This window comes from Equus asinus, chromosome 19 (assembly GCF_041296235.1).
Source record: "Equus asinus isolate D_3611 breed Donkey chromosome 19, EquAss-T2T_v2, whole genome shotgun sequence".
Classification (NCBI taxonomy): domain Eukaryota; kingdom Metazoa; phylum Chordata; class Mammalia; order Perissodactyla; family Equidae; genus Equus; species Equus asinus.
Genome location: NC_091808.1, coordinates 21,433,996 through 21,460,801, shown reverse-complemented (window position 1 = coordinate 21,460,801; position 26,806 = coordinate 21,433,996). Strand labels below are relative to the sequence as shown.

General features: G+C 46.4%; 1 protein-coding gene and 1 long non-coding RNA gene across 11 annotated transcripts in view; one reads left to right on the top strand and one right to left on the bottom strand.

Moving 5' to 3' along the window:
* LOC123278507 (uncharacterized) overlaps window positions 1-26,806 on the top strand; it is an 88,250-nt gene that overhangs the window by 34,015 nt on the left and 27,429 nt on the right. For 6 of the 10 annotated variants that reach the window (XR_011495572.1, XR_011495565.1, XR_011495569.1 and 3 more), the window contains 4 exons: window positions 8,589-8,747; window positions 18,435-18,543; window positions 19,765-19,834; window positions 23,815-23,960. This is a non-coding gene — a long non-coding RNA (uncharacterized lncRNA). The remainder of the gene's footprint in view (window positions 1-8,588; window positions 8,748-18,434; window positions 18,544-19,764; window positions 19,835-23,814; window positions 23,961-26,806) is intronic. The other 4 variants (XR_011495566.1, XR_011495573.1, XR_011495567.1 and 1 more) reach the window with 3 other exon arrangements.
* On the bottom strand, window positions 15,048-15,725 carry TNP1 (transition protein 1). The gene has a single exon (XM_070489142.1). The coding sequence runs from the start codon at window positions 15,233-15,235 to the stop codon at window positions 15,089-15,091; it is 147 nt and encodes a 48-aa protein (XP_070345243.1). The 5' UTR covers window positions 15,236-15,725; the 3' UTR covers window positions 15,048-15,088.

Below are 26,806 nucleotides of genomic sequence, written 5' to 3'. Positions count from 1 at the left end.
CACTGCAGGATTGAAAAAAACGGGGAGGGCAGAGCCCTAAGGAAGGGCTGAGGGCCTGGAGGGGGATGGGGCATGGCAGGGGTGTAGTAGTGGTGGTGGGGCATAGGAGAAGATTTGGGAGATTGTGCCAGGAATAGTCGTAGACTTAGAAAGTTTGAGAGCTGGAAAAGATTTTTAGACACCGTCTCTCCCACACTCCTCATTTCCAGGAGAGGAGGCTGATTGATTCCCAGGGATGGGAAAAAGCAGTAGCCTAAGAGGTCATTGTAACCTACTGGTAGAGCTGAGACTAAGACTCAGGCCTCTTTACTTCCAGGCTGAATGTATTAGTTATCTATTGCTGTGTAAGAAATTACCCCAAAACTTAGTGGTTTAAAGCCATGAACACCTAGTATTTCACAGTTTCTGTGGATCAGGAAAACGGGTGTGTCTTAACTGGGTCCTCTGGCTCAGCCTCTCATGATGCTGTAATCAAGGCGTCAGGAGGGGTTGCATTCTCATCTGAAGGCTTGATTGGGAGAGTATCTGCTTGCAAGCTCACGCAACAAGCTCACTTGTCAGGGTTCTGTTTCTCACAGGCCGCTGGGCCAAGATCCTCAGTTCCCCATTGGCTATTGGCCAGAAGCCTCCCTAAGTTCCTCACCATATATCATTCTCCATATGGCAGCTCACAGTGTGGCAGCTGGCTTTTGTCTGGGTGAATAAGTAAGAGAGCAAGAGAGGGTGAGCAAGACAGAAGCCAAAGTCTTTTTCTAACCTAAACTTGGAAGTGACAAAGCATCACTGTGCTGCATCCCATTCATTGAAGCAAGTCCCTGTGTATAGCCCATGCTCCTGAATATCAAGAGGCAGGAATCCTTAGGAGCCGTCTTAGAAACTGCCTACCATGCTGAATACTTTTCACTATTATTTGCTGCCTCCTGCAGCAATATAGCAGAAAGGTCTAGGAAAGACGAAACTTAGGAGATGGGTATTCTGTTACATGGCTACTCTGCTCTGCTTTTGAGTTGGAGAAAACACTCTTCTCCTCAAGGAAGAGAAGACAAGAGTTAGAGGCAGAAAGTACACTTTAAACTCCAGAAAGAAGTAATCGTACAAATGGTTGCTAAATACTCACTTCTTTTCCCCTAATATAAAATTTTCTTTCTTCACTATTGTTGTTTGGTGGATATTATAGAAAAAGCAAGGCAGTTGATTTAGAATCTGAAAACCTGAGTCTAATTATGACCTATAATCCTAGACAAGTCACTCACCCCCATGGAGCCTCAACCTGTTCACCTGATCACTGGGATAACAATGCCAACTTCATAGGACTTATTGAATGAAATGGAATATCCTTCAAAGTCAACAAGATGCTTTCATATAGGGTGACTTAACTCCTAAAAATGGGCCTGTTAGAAAGCTGAATGTGGATCTCCCTCCTCATGCACCCTAAACTTTGAAAGAATGTGTTTGGTAGCCAATGTGATAAGGCAGGAAACAGAAATAACTGGTAGAACTATGGAGGAAGAGCAGCCACAATTCTTGTTATTTTCTCATTGTACGATGGTGCATTAGTTTGCTAGGGGGGACATAACAAAATCCCACAGACTGTGTCTTAAATGGCAGGAATTTACTTTCTCATGGTTGTAGAGTCTGGATGTCTAAGATCAAGGTGTCCGCAGGTTTGGTTTCTTCTGAGGCTTCTCTTTTTGGCTTTCAGATGGCCACCCTCTTGCTGCCTCTTCACATGGTTGTCCCTCTGTGCACACATACCCTGTGTGTCTAAATTCCCTCTTCTTATAAGGACACAAGTCAGACTGGATTAAGGCCCACCCTAAAGGCCTAACTTTAACTTAATCACGTCTTTATAAACCTCAACTCCAAATACAGTCAGGCTGTGAAGTACCAGGGTCAGGGCTTCTGTATGCAAAGGCTGTTGAGTGGAGGACACAATTCAGCCCATAACAGATGGAATGCCTAAAAAATTGAGAGAATGAATCTATGAGAGCTCATAAGAGATCAGGAAGGTAGCCAGATACAAAATAAATATATAAAAATCTAGAGCTTTATTGCATATAAGTAATGAAAAATACAATGGGAAAAAGATGCCGTTCACAATAGCCACCCATCTTCAGTCCAGGAGCGCTTCCACGCAGGCACAGAGGAAGGGCATCTTATGACTCAGGGCTTCGTTTGGTCACCTGGGCACAGAGAGAGCACAGCTTACAGCCAGAGTCTCATGAAAGATCCTATGAAAATATTCCAAGCCTCTTGTCCTCCAACTTCTAGCCACAGGAGCTCAAACCCAGAGCGTGCTGCTGTTATGTGAGAGAGAAATGCCTCACCATGCCTCTGGGCCTCATTCTTGCTCAGCTAGGACACTTGTTCTCACAAACTTCTTGCTTCAATCAGCTCTGCTCCAACCTGGGGCCATATTAACACAGGGAATATTACCCCCCTCCCGAAGACCTTTTCCTCCCGGCAACCACATCTCTAGACCAGAAGCCAGTCTTTACTTTCCATTTAATCATTAAAACCCTCATTTGGGAGATTTCCTGAGAACAAAGAGACTCTCTATACTAAAGGGCAGTTGACGCTTCCATTTCGTGCCAGATAGAAATTGCTTCCAGCTTGAAGAAATTTAAAAAAAAAGGTTAAATATAGAAGTAATGTGTAATAAAATTGAAACAATATAGATAAATCAAAGGTCCTCTTTGTTCACCACTTAACTTCATTCTCCCCAGAGATGATCACTGTCAACAGCTTGGTGCAAATATGAAAAAAATGTATAAACTTATGTGTGTGTTTGTATATATGTGTGTGCTTGTATATCTGTATATATAATGTATATGTGTTTATACACACCCCCCTTATTTTTACTTATAAAAAGTTCTTTGCTCTTACTCTTAAAGGGGATCATACTGTATGTATTGTCTTGCTACTTGCTTTTCCCCCCATCTACTAATATGTCTTGGCTCTCCAAGTCAGCGTACATATGTATGTTTGGATCCATGCACGTACATATCCACTTTTTAACTGCTGTAGAATTTATCATGGTGTAGATGTATCTTACTTTCTTTGACTGGTCTCCTAGAGTGTACAAAAAGAGGGGAGACCCTTATTAGACTTTACAGAAGGCCCACTTTTGTTATTTAAGGCACTTTATGTGAAAGAGCCTTGTTAACTTTCAATACTGCTATGATTATTATTGAACACTTCCTGCGTGAAGATGTAAAGATTTCTTTAGAATGTCTAGAGGTGACATTTCTGAGTTTAAGAACTTGCCTATTTGCATTTTTAATAGATCAGTTTTTGAATTTTTTTTTTGGTTTCAATTTCTACCCTCCAAAGTTTCAAAAGTCTTGGGGTCTGAGTTTCTGCCTGCACAGCCCAGATGCAGCCCGTGGTTCCTCTCACAGTGTATGGGTGCCTGCATGACTTGCTGGCTGCATTGTTGAACCTGTCACAATTTTCTTCCTTGACTAGACTTTGAACCAGGAAGCGACTCCTCACTCACGTTCTAAATCTAAAGTTTCCTTGATGAGAATTAGCCTCATGATACCGCTCTCAGTTTTCTGATTAAGACTCAAAATCTCAGTACACAGTCTATCTGTTGGAGGATGATTTATAGACACATAGCTTGGTATGACTTACCACAGGTCAGAATAAAAAATGTCAATCTTGTGTTTCATTCTGGTTAGCTCTGCCACCTTTCCTCATCCTGAGTCCGGAGGATGCCAGATTCTTTCCAGGGGTGTTCTAGGTATAAATCTTCCCAAAAGCAAGTCCGAACTTTTCTCCCAGCTGCCACCTGGCCCCTGCGGGCTGGTTGTTGACTCTCTTAGCCCTGCCAGCGGAACCCTCTGCATTCCTCTCTTCCTCAGACCTGCACTTGGGAGGGAGCAAGTCCCTCACGTTTGCTCTCTCAGCTCAGATGAGTGTTAGTCTGAGGTTTGAATGACACTCCTTCCTCCGCCCCATCCCTTCCCGAGGCAGAATCTCTTTATTTTGTTCTAACAGCCTTAGATTTTTCTGGGCCCGGCCAGCTCTCCAGATCAGAACTCAACCCTCTTCTGACCAGCTTTCTCAAATACGAATTCGCTGTCACCAGGTGGCTGCATTTGCAATGAGAGCCACTGCAGCCTCAATGAAAAATGTAGCACGTAACTGAGAAGGAATGGATCCTTAATAAATTCAAGTATCTAACAAATGCATTTAAGGAAGAGGTTATCCCAGTTCTGGCGGTGGGGAGGGAGTGCTAAAGACAGCTGCCCTGACAGCACCCTCTACTAACAGTTCTTTTTTGTGTGAGAACCAGGGTGTTCATGTCTCTCAAACTCTGGTTCAGTGCTCTTTTCCACTCCATTGTGCCACTTTGGCTCTCATTTTCTTATCTAAACATAAGAATCTGGTCTAAAAGAACTCTAAAGTGACTTCTAACTGCACTGTTCTTCTTTCTCTTCCTCCTCCTTGTGGGAGACGTTTGTGGTCCCTTGTCAGCAGCATCACCTCCACCCAACCATCTGTCCATTCAATGCATGTCTGTGAGCAACTATTATGTGCCAGGCACTGTACTGGGGGCTGGAAACCCAGTGTAGCACAGCACAAAACATCACGGTGCCGCCCTTGTGGTTGTGTCCAGGCCTGAGGACCAGTTTGAGTTAATGGAGACCCCTCTTCCCTCTTTGGCCAAATTGATACATTTAGAATTCAGGTGTTGTGGACTGAGCAAAATTGGGAACTCCTGGTGTACACCCAGAAGGGCCCCGGACAATAGTTCGCATCTTTGAGGTACTTAACACACCCTTGGTGAACCCCTGCCTCTTTAGTGTTGATGCCCTGCTCCCCTTATGGGCATGTATCCTGAAGGGCACAAATGATACCCGGGATCACTCTTCCAACTTAAGGACCAGCTCTAGCATCATGGCCTTTCACCCTGTAGACGTTTACGGAACACTGGCTGCCGCCCTGGATGGATGTGGGAAAGCATAAATACAGTTCTCATACAGAGTAGACATTCAATAAACTGCCATTGATTCGGTGGGGAGGATATTGTTGCAAACTGAGAGGCATTGTAGAGAGCATCACGAAAGAGACAGAGCAGATGATGGTCCTGTCTTCAGGGAAATTATACTCCACTAGGGTCATGAGACCACACCCCAGTAGCTATAATACTGTTGTGTTCAGTGAGGACTTCTATTAGGGCAAGCACAGTGAGCTGGAAATTGAGAGGTGATAAAGCCCATTCATTTCTGGTTGCGTTAATTAGGAAACTATTCTTGGAACCGTGCTTCAAACTATGGGAGGAATGTTAAAGAGGTGACAGTGAGAAACGAAAGAGGTCTCTTTCCAGAGGGGGGCCTCCCCTTGGTCTCTGGCTTAGCTACCTTGTGTCAGAATCCATGGAAAGCGAGGTAGACCTAGAAGGGAAGGTACTCTCTTGTCTCTGGGAGCCTTGGGTCTCACCCATTGGCTTCCATCTGTTTATTAGGGGTGAGGTGCAGGGACATGGAGAAGATGGCCCTGGGACGGTCCTCTGGGGGCCCTAAGACATTCTGAGTCTGTCTTTCAGCTGAGGAAACTGAGGCGTGGAAGTGGACCTCTTTAAGCCCAAATAGCTTTGAAAATGAATTTTAATTAATTGAACTGCAAGCTAAAAGAAATAAGAAAGAGACACCTCTCATTTTCTGAATCTTTGCTCTTTGTCCACACCTGTCCCCACTTCACGGGGCGCCTTCACTGGCCCTTGCAAAACCCCAGGCTGGGCATCAGGCCAGTTTTTCTTAGATGATATCCAGGCTGCTGGATCACTGCGCCCACCACTGTTCCCCCAGCCGGAGGCCCCACCCTCCCCTCTCCTGGGACACACAAAGAGCTTCTGTGACTCAGGCTAGAGCTCACAATCCTCTCCTTTCTTTCTAGCAATGCTGAGTGAGGCTGTGGGCAGCTTCTCATGGTGGTAACCCTTGCCTGATTTGCTATGTCAAGAACAGCATGGAAGTTTCTGCTCCTCAGTCCCTCGGGCCACCCCTCTAGAACTACATGCTTATTTTACTCCAGTATAGACCCTTTTGCAGAACCTTCAGGGGCCCCGTTTGGCTCCAGCTAAAGCTGAAGGCAGGGGTGGTCTGAAGAGGAGCTGATATTCATGAAGTGCTCATGCTGCGTTGACGCACTGGGTGTGAGTGGTTTTGCATATGGATCCTGTGCAGATCCTCACGGAGACCCTAGAAGAAGGTGTCCTCAATCAGTTTTACCCAGCAAGTGACAGAGGCTCAGAGAAGTCGCATAACTTGTTCAAGTTCACAAAACTGTGGCAAGATCTGAGTCTAAAACTGGCTGCTGCCAAAGCCTTTGGTTTTTCTGTTATAATTCCTTGCTTAGGGTTTGAATCAACTGGCCTTGCCCTTAGGGGTCAAGAGAGATGAGGAGTGTTATCTGCTTCTCCTCCTTCCTGTCTCCCACCCCCAAGCATAGTAGTGTGCTCCCATCAAAATCCCCCTTCATTTTGGACACTGACGTGGTCTGTTTTGGGGAGGCTGGAGCAACGTGGGGGGCAGCAGAAAACTGCTCTAGTCCAGCCTCCGTCAATAACTGGGCCGTCTCAAGCGTGTCTTTTCCAGTCTTTGGGCCTCAGTTCCTCCACCTGCAAAACAACGGCCACAGCCCAGCGGTTAAGTGCACAGATGCGCAGCCAACAGCTTGGTGCAAATCCCAGCTCTGCTGCTCCCCAGCCATGTGACCTTGGACAAATCCTCGGATCTTTCTGTGCCTCAGTTTCTCATCTTTGAAACAGAAATCATTATAGTATCTCATGGGAGCGTGATGAGGGCGAAAGAAGTTAGTATGTATAAGGCTCTTAGGAGAGTATCCAGCATAAGTGTATTGCCATTATTATTATTATTCCTAGGTGTAAAAATTTCTAAAATTCTATTTCAAATAAATATATGGAAAACAACCTAGTTAGAATTTAAAGCTGAATGCCACTCTCTTGAACTTTTCTTCTCTACTTTTTGTCTTTATGAGTGTGAGTGTGTGTGTGTCTGTGTGTGAGTTAGCAAGTCGAGATGTGAATAGACCACGATGATAATTAGATGTCAAGTTATCTCCCCTCCCATGTGTGTGTGACATATAGAACTTGATATGGCAGAAAAACAAAACATCTTTTACTTTTGTACATTGAGTCCGTTCACCAGGAGCCAAAAGTTCTCTATGGGTAGAAATATACAGCTATACAGTGGTGGGCAATTTTGACCCCAGACATCCAGAGAGGCAATTATTTAGGCACACCTGGGACAAAAAGAATGACCACAAGAATAACAAGAATAACACAACAGAACACAGGAACCACTTCCCAAACTTTAGACGCAGATGATTAAATTAATCAAGACAGAAGACATTGTGTGCGTGTGATAGAGGGTAGGTGAAAGTTGATGACGGGTTATATTCATCTCTCTGCAGTGCTTGCTTAGAACAGGCCCTGACTAGTAGGCTCTGCTCTAAATGAAAAGAGCAGAAAGTCTGGGCGTCACTGAGCTCTGAAAATCCTGGGGCCCCTAGGCCAACTCTGTCTAATAGAAATATAATGTGAGTCACATTTGTGACTTTCAATTTTCTAGTGGCCACATTTTAAAAAGCAAAAAAGAAACACATAAAATTAACGTTAGTTATTTAATCTGGTGTGTCTGAGATACTGTTCTAACATACAATCAATGTAAAAAATTATTACTGAGATAGCTTACATTCTTTTGTTCATGCTAAGTCTTTGAAAGCCAGTCTGTATGTTACCGCGAGAGCACATCTCCATTTGAACTAGCCACGCTGTGAGCGCTCAGTAGCTACATGTGGCCAGTGGCTCCCATTACTGGATGGCGTGAACCCAAACCCTTGAAGCTTCCATCTGCTCGATCAGCCAGAACACGTCTTGCTTCCTAGACCTCTGGAGTGGAAGGAAGGAAAGAGGGAAATCCTCTTAGGAGTCAGGCTGGGGAAGATGGAGTCCCCATGAGGCCAGGGCCTCCTCCATGCACCCCAAATTTGCCTCACTGTACTCTTGACTTTCCTGGAGATCACAGCCTCCCTCTCGAACCTTCCCTGGAATCGATGACTCCCAGGCATGTTTACTTCTGCTGAAGTAAAATATTTACTTTTTAAATATAAAACATGCACACCTGCGAACGGGCCTTCCCACTTGCCAGCAGCAGCCATGCACGTGGCTCTGTGAGTCTTTCCCATTGCTGTTAACTGTTTCAACGTGATGAAAATGTTCTACGTGGGGAAAGAAATGAAGTTGAGAATGAAGCCAACTTCTGGTTCTGGCAGTGAAAGTCAAACGTATGTTATATGTTTTAAGCAAATTCTTTGTGCTAAGATGACAATTTTACAGGAAAAGCTGTGTAGTATAAGGGTGTTCACAGATTCAGGAATTCCAAAGAGTTGCTGTTGTGTGCTCAGCTGCTAAGCTTTTACCCCATGGAGTGAGTGCCCTGGAACTGCTTGCTTTTCAGGGCAGTCATTTCTTGCATTCTGCTGTAGACATTGTTGTACCTGGCAGCCCGGCCTACATCACCCCTTCTTTGGTGGTAGTCCCTTGGTTTTTCTTTCAGGACCAACCCTGCCCACTGCAACACAAGCTTGGCCATCATTTTCTCTCTCCTGGGTCCCAGAATTTTTCAGGGAGTGATGTAAGAATGGAAAGCAATTGGAGTCTTCGATGCGAAGAGAGCGCCCTTGAGTTGCTGTCTGCTTCCTGCCTGGCTCCCATGGTGAGGCCCAGTTGTCCATCTTTTCCTTCTGTTCTTGAGCAATTCTACATCCTACCGGTCCATTTCCCCCTCTTTTAAGTTATCTGGAATCTGTTTCTGTTGCTCTCAATCAAATGCAAACGGGTGCACATTTTGGGCAGCAGGTGGGCCGTGATCTGGCAAATTGAAAAGGAAAAGGGGAAGGCTCTGGATGCCAAGGTGGCAAGGGTGGGAGGGGCCTCACTGTTCACAGAGCTGTTTCTCATCTCTTCTCTCCTTTCTTCTGTCCCTGGGAAGTACCATCCCCATGGTGCTGGGGCCCAGGGTTCAGAGGTGGCAGAGCCAGCCCTCTAACCACACTCTATGACATTACTGCTTTCCACCCCTAGGAGAGAAGAAGTCGGGGACATGGTGGCTGCTGGGCTACATTTCTTGAATGTTATCCTTTAGACTTTTATGACTTTTTTTTTTAAAGAATTGGAAGGGATCTTAGAGAGAGCCCCCAAAAAGGGGTAATGAATTAGCTCAGAAGTTTGGGCAGAGCCCAGCTTGGGCCTGCTCTTTAGGCCTCTGAGCCAGTGTCCCATGTCCCCTCGCTACTCACAGGCTGGTCCCTGGACCAGCTGCATCAGCGCCACTGGGGAGCTTCCTAGAGATGCAGAATCTCCGGCCCAGCCTGGACCTACAGAGTCAGAATCTGCATTTTATCAGATTGGTTCCAGGTGATTCTATGCACGGGAATGTTTCAGGAGCATTTATGTGCACCTTGTGTGATACTGTTCTTGTGTGTCCCTGAAGGAAACGGTAAGTCAATAAACCGAGGCCCGTTTCTAGTCCTGTTGAGAAGCGCTCCCCTCGCGAGAGCTTCCACAGTGAGGCACTTCGGAGGGGGAGCCCTGCGCATCGTGAAATTGAGGGTCTTTATGTTTTTTAAGAAAAGCCATCCACGTGTTCGACCTGAGGACCTTGTAGCTAATTAATGACAGAAATGCTTGCCTGCTGCTAATGGAAAAAAATAAACCTGACCCTAATCAGTGAGTTTATTAATCCATGCTTGGTCTTTTCACCAACACCCCTACTCAGATTTTATTTTTTACTACATTTTGCGTTGAGAAGTGGGTTCGTTGATTGGCTTCCCAAAAAACAATGGCTATTTCTGTGTCCTGATGTGATCCTCCTGCTGAGCTTCTGCTCCCAGGAGTCTACGGTCTAGATGGAGAGAGAAGATCATCCTCAACTCCTACATTTTATGGGGAAGCAGAACAGCCACAGGGAGAGGCAGGTGCTTCCTGATCTCAGGAGCTGGCCTAGGCAAAGGGTCAGGAGAGGGAAGTCTAGGTCACAATGGGAGTCCGGAGCTCTCTGCAGAGCAAGTAGGCACCTTCGGGGAAGTCTGTCCACAGGGACGGGGCCCGGCCTCAGGTGGTGTGGCATCCTGAGGCTACAGTGTGAAGCAGGGTCATGAGTCAGGGCCAGACAGGCACAATGATACCTAAAAAGCCAGCTCAGAGGGATAGAGGAGCAGGCAGCCAACTTACTCAGAGCCTCTAATTTACAGCATTTGGTATTCTTATCAGCCCTCTGTGAGGTAGATATTATGACTGATGTTTTACAGATAAGGAAGATGAGGCTAATGGAGGTGAGACAATTCACCTGGCTAGTAGAACCAGTGCCCATCCACTTCTTCTACTGTGCTGGCTGCCCAGAGATGTCTCACTCCCTTCTCCCTGAGTCAGGCTTGGTTACAACGATGATGGAGCTAGGCCGTGGGAAGAGATGACACGGCCCCAGCTGAAGGAGAGGAGGTGTGCAATAAACCTCCAAGGGAGGGTGTGGAATAAAGGAGGACTGATAGATGGGTCAAGGTCACAAGCAGGAGGAGCTGGCTCTGATGGAATCCAGACACTGACGTTTCAGTTCTGGACCCTTTCTCTTGTGCTATGCTGCGAGGAGAGGACTGTCACCTGCCACGCTTCTGGGACACTGGGTTAAACGGCAGGACGGCTGGAGGGCTCAGGTCAGGGAAAGATCTCACATCCGGACTCATGAAAGTTTGCAGAGGGAGGGTGGCTGGGAGGTCCACAGGTGAGGAGAGGCTCTGTGGAGGAGAAATAGCCTGCTTCCTCACTCATCAACCTGGTGAAGCAGACCGGCCCGGGCACTGAGACCTGGTGCTCCCAGAAGTCAGAGATTAAGACCCTACCCTGTTTGGTTCTTTCCCCAGGGCGGGCCCAGCAAATGAGTGCTCAGATTGCAGAGCCAGGCTGCTGCTGTCCTCTGGTCTCAAAGGTCAGAACCTTTGGGTGACCCCAATAGCCAAGCCCCAGGCCACATCTGACTTGCACCAACTCCCCCCAGGGCACACAGATTCCCCTCCCAGCTACTGGTTCTGGCCTTTACCTCCTCAGCACAGTCCTGAGCGTTTCTCCAGAACTTCCTGTTTGCCTGCGGCTGCACAGACAGGACCGGTCCCACCCCGGTCATCTGGCCAGGCCCAGGGAGAGAGGTGGGAGTCAGCTGCGTTCTCTCCACAGCTCCTCTGGGTTCTTGCCACCCACACACGGGTCCTCTGGGACCAGTTCCATTGGATCCAAGTCAGTTCACAAGAAGGTCAAGGTGACCCAGAAGGGCTTGTGGCCAAGATCCTTAAACTTTTTTTTTTTTTGATTTTTCAACTTTCCAAAAAGGCAGAGTAAGTGATGACTTCAGGACATGGAGTTCCAGAGAAAACTGGAGAGAGGAGCGAAGTCTCCTTGATTGGGGAGATGGAGAAAAATGCCCACAGAGGGTGTGGTCTTTTAGTGTCACCACAGTCAAAAGACCCCTGTGCTATTTACCTGTGTGCCCGCCTGCCTGGTGAGTGCCGGGCCCGCGGGAGCTGTCAACAGAGTCGCAGAATGAATGTTCCTGGAGGTCAGCAACTAAGTCAACACCACGGTTGGAAAATTTCCAGCATGTGGGCCTGGAAAATGTTCTTATTGCAAACAGAGTTTTCCAGGCACTACCATTTCTTCCACAACCTGTGTAAGAGGGCAGAGACTGAATTCATGAGGCAGGAAAGGCTCTGGCTGCCCTTGGGCTGGTCACCAAAGGCCTATCCAATCATTAATTAGATTGTGTCAATGTTTGAGAATTGTTGAAACAGAACATTGTACTGGAACATTTTGTCTGGATATTTTACTGTCCTGCAAATGACATGAAAACATGCTTTTAAAACTGAGGGTTCAGAGACCCTGAGTAACTCAGTTTGGGGCCTCTCTGCCAGTCAATTCTGAAGGGACTTTGGTCTGTGACAACAAGTGGGAGAAGCAAACAGCATGCTAAAGGAAAGAAGAAATTTTGCCTGCAATGTTGTGTTAGCTACATTGCCAATTCTCCAACATTCTCTGCCCTTGATGCCCCGAGGGGCTGGTGGTTATGTTCTGCATCGCCAGGGGCTGCCTTCTAGTTGAATTTGGTGAATGGATGCACCAGCGGGTGACTGGAGCGCTGGAGGAGAGAAATGTCAGGTGTTTCCTCTGCTTCTGGACTCTGGCAGTAGCTATGATCTCCTATACGGTCTTTATCAAGGGGTCCATCTGCTGCCCCCACTTCATCACACACACAGCTTTGGCTCTCACTGGGCTCCTGTAACACTATCCTTTTGCCCCGTTAGAGCCACTGTTGCTAGGCTCTAGTTGTCTTGCCTCTGTGAATAGTCCCGTTGACACAGTCTCTTCATTTGAGCCCTCTGCAGGATCTGCTTCTCTGCCGGATCCTGACAGAAATAGGCCAACTTCCTGGTCATAACAAGTTTCTTGAGGGAAGTAAATTTCACACACTCAGCATTATTGCTGTTGCTTGTTCCTTACGTTTGATTTTTCCTTATGGGAGAGATTGTCTTTGTGCATACTGGCAATCTGAAAGACGGCAGGGTGCAGAGCAGGGAGCTGTGGACGAAAGTGCTGGAAGGCTCCCGCACACAGGTGCAGCAGGTGAGCTGTGCAGCGGGCAGGGTCAAGAGATGGGAAAAGGAGGCTGGGAAGCAGTGCAGGGTAGCAGAACACAAGCATAAGAGACACAGACATGCTCTGCCCGGATTGTGGAGCATGTGGTCCAGCAAACAGCTTGCAGCTGACATGAACTTCCGGGTCTGCCTCAGCGCAGAGGAACGCCTCATGCAAGCTCATCCCTTACCAGAGCAGCTTGACTGGGCAGGCAGGGATATAAAGGCGTGCTAACTGGCTATCCTCCACTGTGGCTGATGCTTCGCTCAACAGCTTCCTCTGCACAATCCTGCATTTCCTTCTTTCCTTCGTGAGTATTGGCCTCTAATAAACGTCTTGCACCCAAATTCCATCTTACTCTCTGCTTCCTGAGAACCCATCCTACGACAGTAAGTTCAGTAGAATTCATAGCCAGAGCAGCAAAAGCCGACATTAAAATAACTGGCTTTTGTGTGTTTCAAGGAGCCTTCAGGCTTTCTTTACATGGAGGCAGAGGAACTCCCGGAGGGCACAATCTCTTGTGCTGGCCATTCCTGCCGAGGGATTCCAGTTCTAAGAAGTTATAAACGTGTGGAGGGTTATTTGAGAATAATCTGAGTCTGGGTTTGGTTAGAAAACCGGGACAAACAAAAGGAACATTTAGGAGGTAAAATTATGGAAGATGAGGGTTAAGGAGGAAGTATTTTCTGTATCCCTCTTTACAAAGCGGAAACAAACTGCTAGGAGGGAAATACAAGTTTGAGGAGTTTGAAGTGTCTGTGTGCCTGATGCTGACTTTGAGCTCTGGAGCAGTATGTGCAATTTCTAGGGAAAGGAGACAAGCCAAGGCAGCTGGAAACATCTTTATTCACTTTGTGACCTGGGCTTCTCATCCTTTTCTGTTGCACTGCTAAAATCAGACCCACGGAGACATCTTTTGTTCCCCTCCCAACATCCCAGTACCTACACCCTCCCTGGGGCTCAAACTCAATGGGCTTGTTGAAAGTCAGCAGAGCTCGCCCGAGAAGGAGTTGCCCTTTCCCGGCTTCGTCACCTGGTCCCATGTCTCACTCCCCCACTGCTGGAAATTTCACGTCTAACCTCCTGCCCCTCTCATTCCTTCCTGCTTATACCCTTTCCTGGTTGCTTCTCAGAATCCAAGTGGGTGGCTTGGTTCTGTGGGTGGCTTGGTTTAAATACGAGTCTCAATTCCACCATGTGCCACCGTGGTACTGCCTCTGAGGCAACAGGAAGCACTCAAGAAAAATATTACCCCCTTCTGAGTGGGTGGATGCTGAGGGGAGGTGTCAGATCCCTGGCCGGAAACGTTATAACCCATATCAGAACCCAAGGTCAGGGCAAAGTCAGGGCTTCTGCCAAGAACCGTTCTTCCCTGTGGATGGTCAATAGGGTCCACCCAGACTGAGGTCATTCCTGCTTCCAGACACACCTGAGGCTCATTTATGACATCAGAGTTGCACCGTCTGCCTTGAATTGAATCTCATGTCCCTGCCTCTGGTCTTGTGCATCTCAAGTCCAACATAGCTACAGAGACATCTCCCCACCTCTAACAGCCTGCTAAGCCTGCCCATACAATCAGATGAATTAGAAGCCCAGAATGTTCTCACCTCTGGCACATGCCTTTGGCTTTAGCTCGTGTTTTCGTGTGTCTCCGTGTGCTATAAGTCACCTAACAAAACCTGCCTGTATCCTGTGCCTCCCAGTCGGCACTCTTCATTTCTCCTTTTCTCTCCCTTTCCATATTGGGGAGGGAAATAGCACATTGAGAGCAAGACCTAAATATGGTGATGGTGCATGGCCAGAGTCGGGGCACATGGGGAGAGAGTCGCAAGGACAAATTACTTTGATATTTTCCAAGTCATGTTTAATGATTTCATACTGGCCAATTCTTCCCCAAGTCTGCCCAGCTCAGGAACCCATTTTCCAACCAAAAGATCGAAGGAAACATACTTTTCAGTTTTCAAAATTTTATTGAGATGTTGGGGAAAAACAGCCAACATATACATTCATTTCGTCACGATTGGCATTTTATCCACATGATAGGCTCTCTCTGGCTTTGATCTGACTTCAGGTCTCCTTGGCAGTCCCCCTTCGGTTGTCCTCTCGCTGCCTGGTGTTGTTTGAAGTCCACCAGGGCAGAGCCCGCTGGTGGGGTCACACGTGGGAGCGGTAATTGCGATTGGCTGTGGAGGAAGGACATGTGTGCAACAGGGACGCGGGTTAGAAGGTACACATTCATCCTCTTCCTGCCTGAATGTGAATTTCATCAGAAATGAAATTCAGGCTGAGCTTTCAGGGTCCTGTGACAGCTAACTTTAAGAGGGCAGGCCCGGGACCGCAGGTTCCCCCATGTTTGACTGCTCCCCTCCTCATCCCTCACTCACCATCATCGCCCCTTTTTCTACTCTTCAGGCTGCCCTTCCGGTATTTTCTTTTGCTGCCACCTCTCTTGACTCCCTTGTGGGGAGCTCGGTTCTTGCCCCTCCTCATGCCATGACTCTTTAGTTTGCGGCTGGTCGACATTGTAATTTCTGCCAAAATGAGGGGCTTTGCAGGGCCGGGAGGCCGCGGGCCTGGGTATTTAAGGCCTTAGCCATTGTGACTGTGAAGGGGCGTGGCTCAGCAGGAGGGTGGGGCTCCACTGTGATGTAACCAGCCTTTGTTACACTTTGGTCATAGATGTGAAATAAGGGGTCCCTTTAGTGCAGCTCAAGGCTACCCTCAATTTTGAGGTCCTTTTTATGTTCAATGAGGCTTTTCAGACAGGTGTTACTGAGACAGGTGTTAAATTCCAGCCCTGTGCTGGGCTGGTGTCTGAGGAGTGGGAGAGACTGTTAGAATGCATCTCCTGCCTGTAGGAAATGTAGTGGTTGTCGAGTGTGTGTATATGCACGTGTGTTTGAGTCTCTTTGACAGCTTTGGGAGATTACAAATGTATGCCTATAAGGACTTGACTCTAGGAAATCCAATTCAATATGGTGAAAATATAAATATTCCCTCTCTTTCATCTAAATCAGGATTTTTCAACCTCAGCACTGCTGACATTCTGGGCTGAGTACTTTTGTGGGACTGTCCTGTGCATTGTAGGATGTTTGGCAATATCTCTGGCCTCTACCCATTCGATGCTAGTAGAGCCCCTGGAGATGAGAGAACCAAAAATATTTCCAAACAGTGCCTTGTGGGGAGGGGCGCAATCATACCGTCATCCTTGGTTGAGAACCATTTCTCAACCATCTCAAAATTGTCAGCAAATATTTATCGAGGTCATAGTGTGTGCCATGCACTTAGGTGTGGGGAAAATAGTGGTGGATAAGAACAGACATAAACTCTGTGTTCATGGGGGCTTTCAACCTAGTTGGGGAGAAAGCTGTTGATCAGACATCTGCACAGTAAGTCAGTAAATAATTACTTCCCAACACAGTGTAGGATAATTACATACCAACATGGCACAGGATAGAGTTGGAGAGCAAGGCGGAGACTAGACAAGGCTCAATCACATTGGGAAAGCCATGGAAGAATGTTTAAGAGGATGACCTGATGGAATAAGAGGCTGCTGGGTCGGGGATGAGTTGATGAGGAAGCAAGTGTCTAAAGGGAGAGGCTATTGCCAATAGTACTGGTTCAGGAGAGAGAAATATTTGATAATGGTTTGGCCTGGGCCAGAGAGGGTGTTCGTTGGGATATAGAGATGTAGACGGGAGACAAAGATGTGATGATGGATCAGATTTAGTTGATGAGAGCAGAAGGTGTCAAAAGTGTGGCTTTTGCTGCTGTGCAATGTGGCTATTTGGATGCTGGTGCCACGCATTGAGATAAAGGCCAGGCATGGGGACACTGATGATCGTGAGTTTTGGTCTAAGACATTTCAGATGTGAGGTGCCTTTGAGATTTTCAAATAGAGATACTGAAGGATTGTTGGCATATGGGTCTGGAGCTCAGAGCAGAAGTCTAAGCTGGAGACACCCATGATTCCCAACTTCCCTGATAATGAATTCATCATCAACCTTTTCTTCTTCCTCCTTTATACCTTCCATTGAGTCCTTATGAAAATTATTTTAGTAAATTTGATAACTATTTCTTCTTTCTGTCCCTCCTTCTCTCTCCTCTGCCATCCTCCTCATTCCGGAACCAAGCACCTTACAAGTGGGAAGTTCTTAGCAAAAGCTGGTTGAAGAGAAGAGAGAATGTAGTTCAAGCCCCACTGTCTGTATTTCTGATGTCTAGAGATAAGACAAATCATGTTTTGAAACCCAGATTCCTTGAAAAGCCGTTGTAAAGGAGACGCTTTCCACTTTCCTGTTTCCGGGCAAGTCTCTCTGGAGACCTTCTGTTGAGAGTGTTATCCACCCAGAGAGGGAGGGGTCTAGGAATCAGGCTGCTGCCTTGTCTCCTTGGATCCTGGGAACTTTTCTGTCCACTCCAGCCTAGTGGTTCCTCCTACAAGTAAGCTCCATGGAAGCAGGAATTCAAAAATTGTGTTCACTACTGTATATTCCCAGGACATTGAACAGTTCTGCCACCGAGTAGGAGCCCAATCAGGATTTGTGGACAATTTGCTGAATAAAAAGTCCTATTTTTCTGCCTATCCTATTCCACCCCATTTTGTCCCATCCCTCCAAGGAAGATTTTCCTGGCTTCAAATTTTCATTGTCCTTTGAAATTTGTCCTAAGTCCATGGGTAATATTGTCCTCAAAGTCTGAACAACCAGCCCTAATTACGTGAAACCCTGTCTTGTGGCTACATTGTTATGTCACATTTATGAGTCTGATCTCAGCAAGAGGCAGCGTGTTTGGTTCCTGTCCTGACTGCACCATGAACATCACTTCTGTGGACTTCAGCTCTCTTTGTCAATAAACTGGTTGGGTTTGGTGATCTCTGAGCCGCTCTGACTTTTGTGGTAGCCTCCTTGTAGTTAGGACTGAAGTCTTTATTTCTACTTCGTTTCCCACAGGTACTGACGTGATCCACAGTAGGTGGTCAATAAACATTTGTTCATTCTAGCTACTTTGGTGTTATGAGGACAAACAGTTTAAGACAGAGTGGCTTTGTATATTAAGTGGGAGCATTTCTAGATAAGGAAGGTGAAAAGAATATTATCTCTAAACAGGCCTTCTGTTGGCCTCTCATGCCTGAGCCTGCTGGCTAAAACATTTGCAGAGGAACCGGCCTCTTTAGTTTGAGAGGCATTTTCTGAATGGTCCTGGGGACTGGATAATATTTCTCTCCTCCAATCCTTCCCATCCCCAGAAGACCTGCTCTGCCAAGGAGAAGCTGAGATCACAGGTTAGAAGGCGGCCAGACTTGAGAACTGATGAAACAAACAAAGAAGTCTCCTTTGCATAGGGTTAAGGAGAAGGTGTAGTTTCAGACACCATGCTGAGAAACTCAAGCAGCGGAAAGCCCAGTGTGTGTGGGGGCAACTCACAGGCCAGTCGGGAGTGGGGCTCTGGGGGTGTTTGGGTTGGCTTCTGGGCCAGACTTCCCGGAGTGAGGACACAGCAGGGTTGAGCATTGGGCACTGCTACCTGTCTCTGTTTCTCTTTCCATTTCTGCCCCAGTGTTGTCTGAGCCAATGGCAATTTAGATAGAGCACAATGAGCTCCCCTCTGACCTTTAGTGGACATAGAACTGGCTTTTGCTTGAGAACCGTCTATTACCCCAGTCCGCTGACTGTCTCTTCACCTTTTCTTCTGTGCTCTCTTTTTTCGTTTTTCTTTTTAGATGAAGAAACTGAGGCACAGAAGAGCTGTATGAGCTACTTCAAATAACCCAGATCAAGAGTAGCAGAGACACCCCAATAAACCTGTTTCTTCCATACTATGGCTTCCTGGTGGGTCTTGGTTTTTGTTTTTCTTGATGAAAGGAAATAGATATTTTCTGATAGGTACTGGGAAATAGAGAACTTTATGAATTCCTGGACTTTTTAGAAGAAGAGCTATCAGCCCCTTCTCTTTTGGGGCTGAGTGTTATCTTGCCTGGAGACAGGGTGGATGGACAGAATGGTGTCTTTATCTCTTAGAAGGATGGCCACAGTGGAAAGGCTTGGAGGCCAGTGCTCCCATTGGCCCTTTCTTAGGTTAGGAAGGGGCTTTGGGCTCCTTCACTGTTTTGGAAGTCAGATCTCTAGTTGGGTCCCGTCTCCCCTCTCCAATTCAAACTCACTCCATTAATTTTCCTGGGGAGTCCAATGGCTGGACTTCCTGGGGCTGAGTCTTCCCAGCAGGCCGGGAATTGGGGCTTATTAAGAGGGAACATGGAAAAGTTGCTGACAGTCCTTACACATGTTGATGACTCAGTCTGAATCCCTCTCTGAAACCTAAGTCTCTCCAGATGTTGACCTCAGCTGGGAAGTGGGGACCTTCTACTCTGTTCACATGCACGTCCCATCTTCTCTGCCTTTGCTGCTGCTGCTGCTGCTCTTCAGGCAGGCAAGGGGGGAGGGGGGGGGAGCTCAGGGATGGGCTGGTGGAGGGGGAAGCTGCTGAAAGAGGGGAGTCACCAAGGGGCAGAGCTCTCTGAGCTTGGGACTCATCTGGTGTGTCAGTTGGCAATAAAGAGAAACAAAGAGCCCAAGGCCAAGTGGTGGTTTTCAGAGAAAAAGGAAGAAGGGACCTCAACTCCATTCGCCTCTTCCCATCCAGTTCTGCGAAACAAGGGAGCATCTTGGTTCCGACCATGGTCTGGGTTCTGCCTGAAGATTTGTTGGGATTCTCTCCCATTTGTCTTCCAGGCTACTCTCCCATCCCTTCTGACTGTGTGCCCAAACTGTTTTCCCACAAGCAATTCCTATTTTTCAGGAAGAGATTGGGCTGCTAAAACGCAGAAGACTCATCACGTGGGTGGTGGCCCTGGGAGGCTCCTGGGGGACCATCTGGCCCTGTCCTTTGGGAGGTCAAGAGGCTTATCTAAGGGCTTCACCCAGGCAGTGAAAGAGCCATGACTGGGCCCAAGACTGCTGATTCCCAAGCTGAAGACTGCCCACCACTGCATACTGCCTTCCCTACTTGACTCTCTGCTCTATTTGCTTTCTCTCTTGTCCATGTGCTGCTAGGATCACAGTGAAGGAATCTAATCCTAAAGGGAGAGGAAGAACTGGGAAAAAGCAGAGACTCTTCTTAGAGGTAGGATGTGAATTTGGAGGTCCTCTGGACAAATTGAAAGCTCTCATTTGGTGAAAAGTCAAATTCTCATTTGCTTTTTTGTTATTTTTGGATTTCAGAAAAATGATTTGACTATTTCCTTTTGTCACCACTAACAATAAGGCCACATAGTGTGGTAATACACAAATAAAATTCAAATTTTGTGTTTCAGAAGGTTCCAAATACAGTTTTCACATTAACAACAACCGTTCACCCACTGACCTTAATCCCCATCTATAAGATAGTGAAGAAGATGCTGTTCCTTCCCAGAATACTCTGGGAATACAGCTCCCTTCAGCCATATGACAAAAATAGGCCTACATCTTAGGGTATTATCAAGGAGTTGTTATGGTATGAAAATATTACACGCATTAAATCACTTGGCCCCATGTAATCTTTAGGAACGAATGTGTTTTAATCCATCTACCAACTGGAGTGAGGAACTTTGCATTGGGAGGGTTGCTAGAGAACAATTTCATAATAAATAGATCTGGTGACAAAGGGTAACTTGGCCAAAGTCACAAATTATAGGCAAAGTTGGATCTCAAGCCCAGATCTGCTAATCCCCACTGTGTCATGAGGCACTACTGTTGAGATTTCTGGCCTGTTTTTTCCTGTTTTTCTCTCTTCATGTTCTGAGAGCTGCATGCCAGTGTCCATTGCCCTCTTGAAATCATCCCACCCGCCAAAGAGTCATGTCATTGAGTTTGAGGACACCTGACCTTATGAAAGTGGGAAAAGTTGCCACTCAAAGGGCCTAAGGACCAGAGAGACAGACTGAAGTTTTCATGCATGAAGGTCAATGCCCTCATAATTGATGACTTCAAAGCACTGTGACCAACATGCTGGTAGAGTACATTGGACAGAGAAGACACTCAATATTTCTGGGGTTATTTTTAACATAAATGCCTTGTTATAACTCTACTGATCAAGGTTGGGTCAAGAAAGATCACAACTCAGTTGCTCTTTGACTTGATTTGCTGACACTCCACTTCCCACTGTTAATGGTGCTCAGTTGAGGGTGAAGAAGGAGAGGAGATAGGTTGCAAGAATAATTTCACTTTGTCTTTTGAGGATCTTGAAAAATAGACAGAGAAGGCTTGCTTGACAATATCATTGCCTATTTGGTTTCCATATTGTTCTTTCGGGCAGAATTCTCAAATTTGGAAAAGTAGATTTAGTTGCATTTATACTAAGGACAGGGAAAAAGAAACTCCCTCACTGCCTTTTCTAGTCCTAGAATTCTGTGGTCCAAAGCACAAAGCTCTAGTGACACTTTGCCCTGCACACACTCTACGCGGGGTCAGCAGGGATGACTGGCCTAGTAAAATCTTCAAAACAAAGCCTTCATTTTCAGCAAGAACCAAATAAAGACCCAGATTCTTTGAGTGTTGCAGTGATAAGATTTTATTGGTCAAGCAATTCCCAATACTGGGCAGCCTTATTTTTGTTTTGGGGGGAAATGCGGAAGGTAATGCCACTGAGATGTCCTGGAGTACTGGTAAGGACTGTGTCACCAGGCAGAAATATTTGTTTCCTCAGTGGACCACTGTCCTGAAATAGTGATAGTGGCATTTTCTTCATGTTACAAGGAAGGAAAGACAAATTTGAGGTTATAAAGCTCCCTGGTTAGCTTAGAGGAATCTCAGAAGGTGCTTCGTTGGGGGGGGGTGGGGGGAGGCGCACATGAGGCCAACTTGACATTTTCCAGATTTTTCCTTAGACATTTGTTACCCCTTTAGCTACCATTTGGTCTGGCTTGCTTGCAATTTCCTGTGATGCCTGCTCCAGGTAGGTCATGTCTCCCCAGAACCACCTACATTATTTGTGGGTCCCAGTTCAAGATGGAAATGCCTCTTGTTAAAAGAACACTTTCAAGATGGTGACGGCAGAGCATAAACCAAGCCTGAGATCCCCTGAGCATAGGGTCATTTGTGACGGTTCAGGTCCTGGGACTATGAAGCCCGCCCTGTCCCTCCTGATGTAAGGCATTTCTCATGGTAAACATCCACATAACTACATTGAAAGATCCTTATTCATCTTTCTAGTCTAGGATAGCTGGTCAATATCTTATTCACAATTGGGGCATGATGAATGCTTGCACATGGCTTGCTTCTCACTGAGGCCATGCCATGTGCCTGAGAATGAATGAAGCCTCTTCAGTAATGGCTCCATCACCCCCTCCTCCCTCCCCTCCTCACACACGTCCTCCAACTACTCCCTACACTCCTCCTACACTCCCTCAGAACCACACATTCAAGAGCCTTGCCCATTGCAAGCCTCCTTCTGCTCCGTGCTCTTCTTGGTGGTGCTCTTCTTTCTCTGATGCTCCTGCAGGAAGCCCACCGAGTCCGGGGGAGGGGCATTGCTGCTGTATGCTGGTGTGGTTGCACATAGTCTGGTAGATGTTAGAAGCTTCATGCGGGCTTTCCGGTCATTTACCTGAAGATGGTATTCTGAGCCTTGAGACGGGGATGGGGGTGGGGGGCCACCTATAAAGAAACTAGGCCACTGTTACTTAGACTTCCCCAATCTGGGATGTCACAAAGTCTATATGAGATCAGCAGCCAAACCTACAGCAGAAGGACCGAGCAGTGAGACTCAGGATGACTTCCTCCAACATTGAGTCAGACTGATTTTCTGGATCCAAGCCTCACAATCTACTAAATTTGGGCAAATTGTTGCACTTCTCCTGGTTGTAAAAATCTTCTGTTAGTTAAAGCCAGAAGGACAGGGACTTAACGGCAATCCTGTTATTTTACTAATGAGGAAACTAAGTGCCCAGTTGGACTTTACTTCCTTGCAGGCTCAGAGCTTCAGGAAACTTCTCAAGGATGCATAAATACTGAACAGCAGAGCTAGGAATTAAGCCCACATCTACTTAATTTTAGTACTTGTTCACAATGTCTCCTGCTGTATTTGCTGCCATGGTAGGGAGAGACAAGGAGATGAATCACATCTCTTAGGTGGGTGACACCCTTAGGAGGGTGACATATTTTACTTAATGTTTACTATGAACAGAGATATGAACAAAAGACTTGATTATCAAAGCCCAGAGGAGACTAACTTGAGTCAGTCGTGGGGATGGAGAAGGGGTGAGTTATAAAATACTGGGGGGACTGATGAGATGTGGAGGGCCATGAAGGGAAAGTGTGAATCCTAGACTTCTGCCCTGAGTGAATGACTGCTAGGAGGATAGAGGAACAGGAGCTATATTTGGACAGGAAGTATTGGTTTTAGTTTTGCACAGATTGAGATGTCTACTGGACAGATCCAATGTCCACTTAGATGCCCAGAGGACAAATTCGATACAGGTAACTAGCTCAGAAGAGCAACTGGGGCTGGTGATGTGGATTTGGGCACTGGCAAAGTAGAGTTTTGTGTAGCTGAATTTATGGGAGTAGATGTGATGGTCTAGGGACAAAATGATGGGATTTATCAGCCTTTGGGTTTTTCAGAGGAGAGAGCTGAAGGAGACTGAGAGAAGAGAAGAAAACTCAGGAAACAGGGGAGTTGCAAAATAACGGGAAGGAGTTCAAAGATGGAGCTGCCAAACTTGGGGTAGTCATAACACTTATCTGGGACCTGCTAAGAGTCAGGCACTGTGCGAGCACTTGAGGAGCCTCACCTTGTTTTTCAGTCCTCACCTTTCCTGACCCCGTGGAGCACTTGACGATTAGGTTCCTGTGGAGACAGAGCAGTGGGTGTGGTCAGGAGTGCAGTGGGTAGAAGAGAGGCAGGAGGTGAGGCAGTGGAGGGCGAGGCTGGATTGAACAGAGGAAGGTAAGCCTCTCTCCAGCAGCCACCCTCTCCTTCCCTTCACAGCTGAGCTTCTCAAAAGAGGGGGCTTTGTTCAACCACCATTGCTCTGCCATAGAAAATGGCAGGCTTCTCCTTGCTCTTCTGGCTTCACTTTACCCATGGGTCTTTCACCCCTGCCTGACCTCAAGCTTCTCTTTCAGCTGTAGAGAAGTCTGCAGTTTGGGATGGACATCCAGTCTCAACTAGTCCTTGTTATTTCACCTCTCTGCCTTCCTGCAAGCACCTTACACTCTCGGAGTACCAAGCCAAGATAAGGGCTTCTGCCTGGAACAGTGCCTGGGATGTGGTAAGTACTCTAGAAAAATTAACCCATTTAATCCTTACAGCAACCCTGTGAGGTGGGTACTATTATTGCCATGTTCCAGGATCAGGACATGTTCTTGCCCAAGGTCCCACAGCTAGTAATCAGAAGAGCTGAGGTCTTTTTGTGTAAGAATCTGAAATACTTTCTCGTGTGAGAATATTTTTTTTTTTTTTACATATTTTGCATTCTTTTTTTTAAAGTACCTAGCACAGAGATAGGCACATAAGAGGTTCTCAATAAATCCTGGCCAGTTGAGAGGTGGAGTCCTATTGTTTATCTAAACAAAGTTCTGGAACGAGGGTATCATGTTTGCAAAGTGAGGATTTATTCAAGCTCTTGGTGTGTTTGTGCAGGGGGAGGAGGATCCATGTTGACATGTACCTAAGCTGGTGAGTTAGGCATATTTTAATCACAATTTGGGATCCCATGAAAATGTCCACATTACTTCCTTTTCACCCATCCCTCACACTGACTCGTGTCCTCATGCGTACATAGGAAAGACGACACAAACACAAAGAGCCACAGGTAGTTAAAGTACAACTCTACCTCCCTCTCTTTCTTTTTCTCTCTTCCCAACCTTTGTTTCCCTCCCCAGGATTGAAATCTTAGAGGTTATGCTAAAAGAATGACAGGAACACTGTAGAATCCTCTGCCTCTTAGAGTCTGCAAGAGGCAGGAAACTGGAGGGACTCTGGGAACTGCTTGGCTTAGCCCCTCCCCTGCCTCCACCTGAGGTTGATCCTCTTAGAGGGGGTCAACCATTACAGCTTTTTTTCAGGAAATGTCCTTGACACTGGGCTTTAAAGGAAGACAGGACATGACTTATCTCTTGGGGCCTCTCTGTCAGCCTCTCCCTCTGGATGGAACCACCCACCAGCCACAATCCTTAGGCTTGAAATCCAAGTGTGTTCTTGGACTCTTTCCTCTCTTTTCTGGTCCTTCTTGAGTCTTCCTTCCCGATGCCCACATTTTCCACACTCCAGGGTGGCAGACCTTAATCAACCCTTGTTACCTTTGGACTACGTTATTGTGGAGGCTGCTTGAGTCTCTTTATTCATACAAACTATTGTTCAGTGAAACTTCCTAAAGCAAGATTAATCTTATTACTCTTCTGTTCAAAATGTTTGGGAAACTCCTTACTGTCTACAAGGTGTAGCTCATTTTCAGATTTCCTATCTACCCTCCCAACCCCAACCTTGCTTTCTAGTCTTTTATACTCTCCCTCAAACATCTGCTGTTCTAGCTAAACTGGGTTCTTTAAAAAGTAGGAAAAGACAGGTGTTCATGGGAAATTCAGTGTGTTACTTGTGCTGTTACTTCTTAGCGTCTTACTAAATTCTTATATGCCCTTCAAAACTCAAAATAAAGGCCCCAAATTCTATGATTACTTCTTCAATGAACTCCCATTATTCATCTTTGGGGCACATTTTATCTCATTTACCAGATTCGGTTCAAAATTTTTTATTTCTGTGCATGTCTTCTCTTTCCAGACATTGAACTTCTTGAGGCTGACGCTGTGTCTCTGTGAGGTTCTGGGGGGTGGGGCAGGGGCAGTAGATCAAAAAGATGAGTTGGACTAGAGCTTTGAATTCTGCATTGTTGGGGCTCGGAGTGGGGACAGGGAAGGGCAAGGAAGGAGAGATTGCAAAGGGGCACAGGGAAACTTTTAGGAGTGGAGAACATTCTCATTACCTTGATTTGTGATGATACGTTCACGGGTGTGTACCTACGTCAAAACTTATCCAATTGTACACTTCAAGTATGTGCAGTTTATTATATGTCAATTATACCTCAATAAATTCATTAAAAATTTCATATTGTTCAAGTCCTTGATAAAGAGCTCTTTCTAGAAATAAGACGATGGGACCAAGAATGCATACCTAAATATGCCAGCAGGTAAAGGCGTTGAAGATGCTGGACTTATGCCTGAAAGGCCAGGAGAATTTTACTTGGTTTGTATCGTTCAGAGTGGTTCCTGTGGGCTATACAGTTGGGCAGCCACCTAGATTCTAGCAGTTTTAGTAAGTGCTTTCTTGATTTTATTCAAATGTCTCAGTATTCCCCAACCACCCAACCAGGCTCTCATGTTGACTTTCAGCCATTATGACATGTTATCGTCAATCATCAGGTCCTGTTAGCAAGAGGGCCTATGTCATGGCCGCCTGTCTTCATATATAAAGGGAGTATGAGTGGGCTGCTTTGGACAAATGGACTTGGAGTGAGGGAGGGGGAACCAAAAGAGGCTGCTGTTACAGCAAGAACCCCACTCCTGGCCAGAGTTGGGGGATGTGAGAAGATGGTGAAATCCCTTAGATGTAAGTGTTCAACATGCCATCTGAAGGATTTACCAAAGAGACAAAAAGCAAAGAAGTTATGCCGGAACAGGAACAGGAAGACAAGGTATTGATGACATTTTCTGATTACAAGAGACTCTCAGACCTGAGGAATTGTCATCCTAGCTTGGCAAATGTTCCAAAATGTCACACCTTTGTCAAAGCACAGCTCTCCATTCACCTTCCAGAGACTGTCTCTCACTTTTCCCTAGCACTCCCTCCTTCCCCCCAAGAAACCAGCTCTTCCCCCACTTCCCCACCAATCCTGCAAAGAACTAGATTTTCTGTGTTCATCACTTGTCTTCTTGATGCTGGAGAGCCTCCTTCTAATCTTGCGCATTCAGAAGAGAGGTTGACATAGCCCTTGGACCTACCTTTTTGAAGGTGTGTTTCTCAAACTCTTTGAAACCTTATGTTTGATGGAACCTCTGGGAAACTGAGCCAGGGAGGTCCCTATATGAAAAGCACATGAGTCTCCTGAGCATAAATCTTACA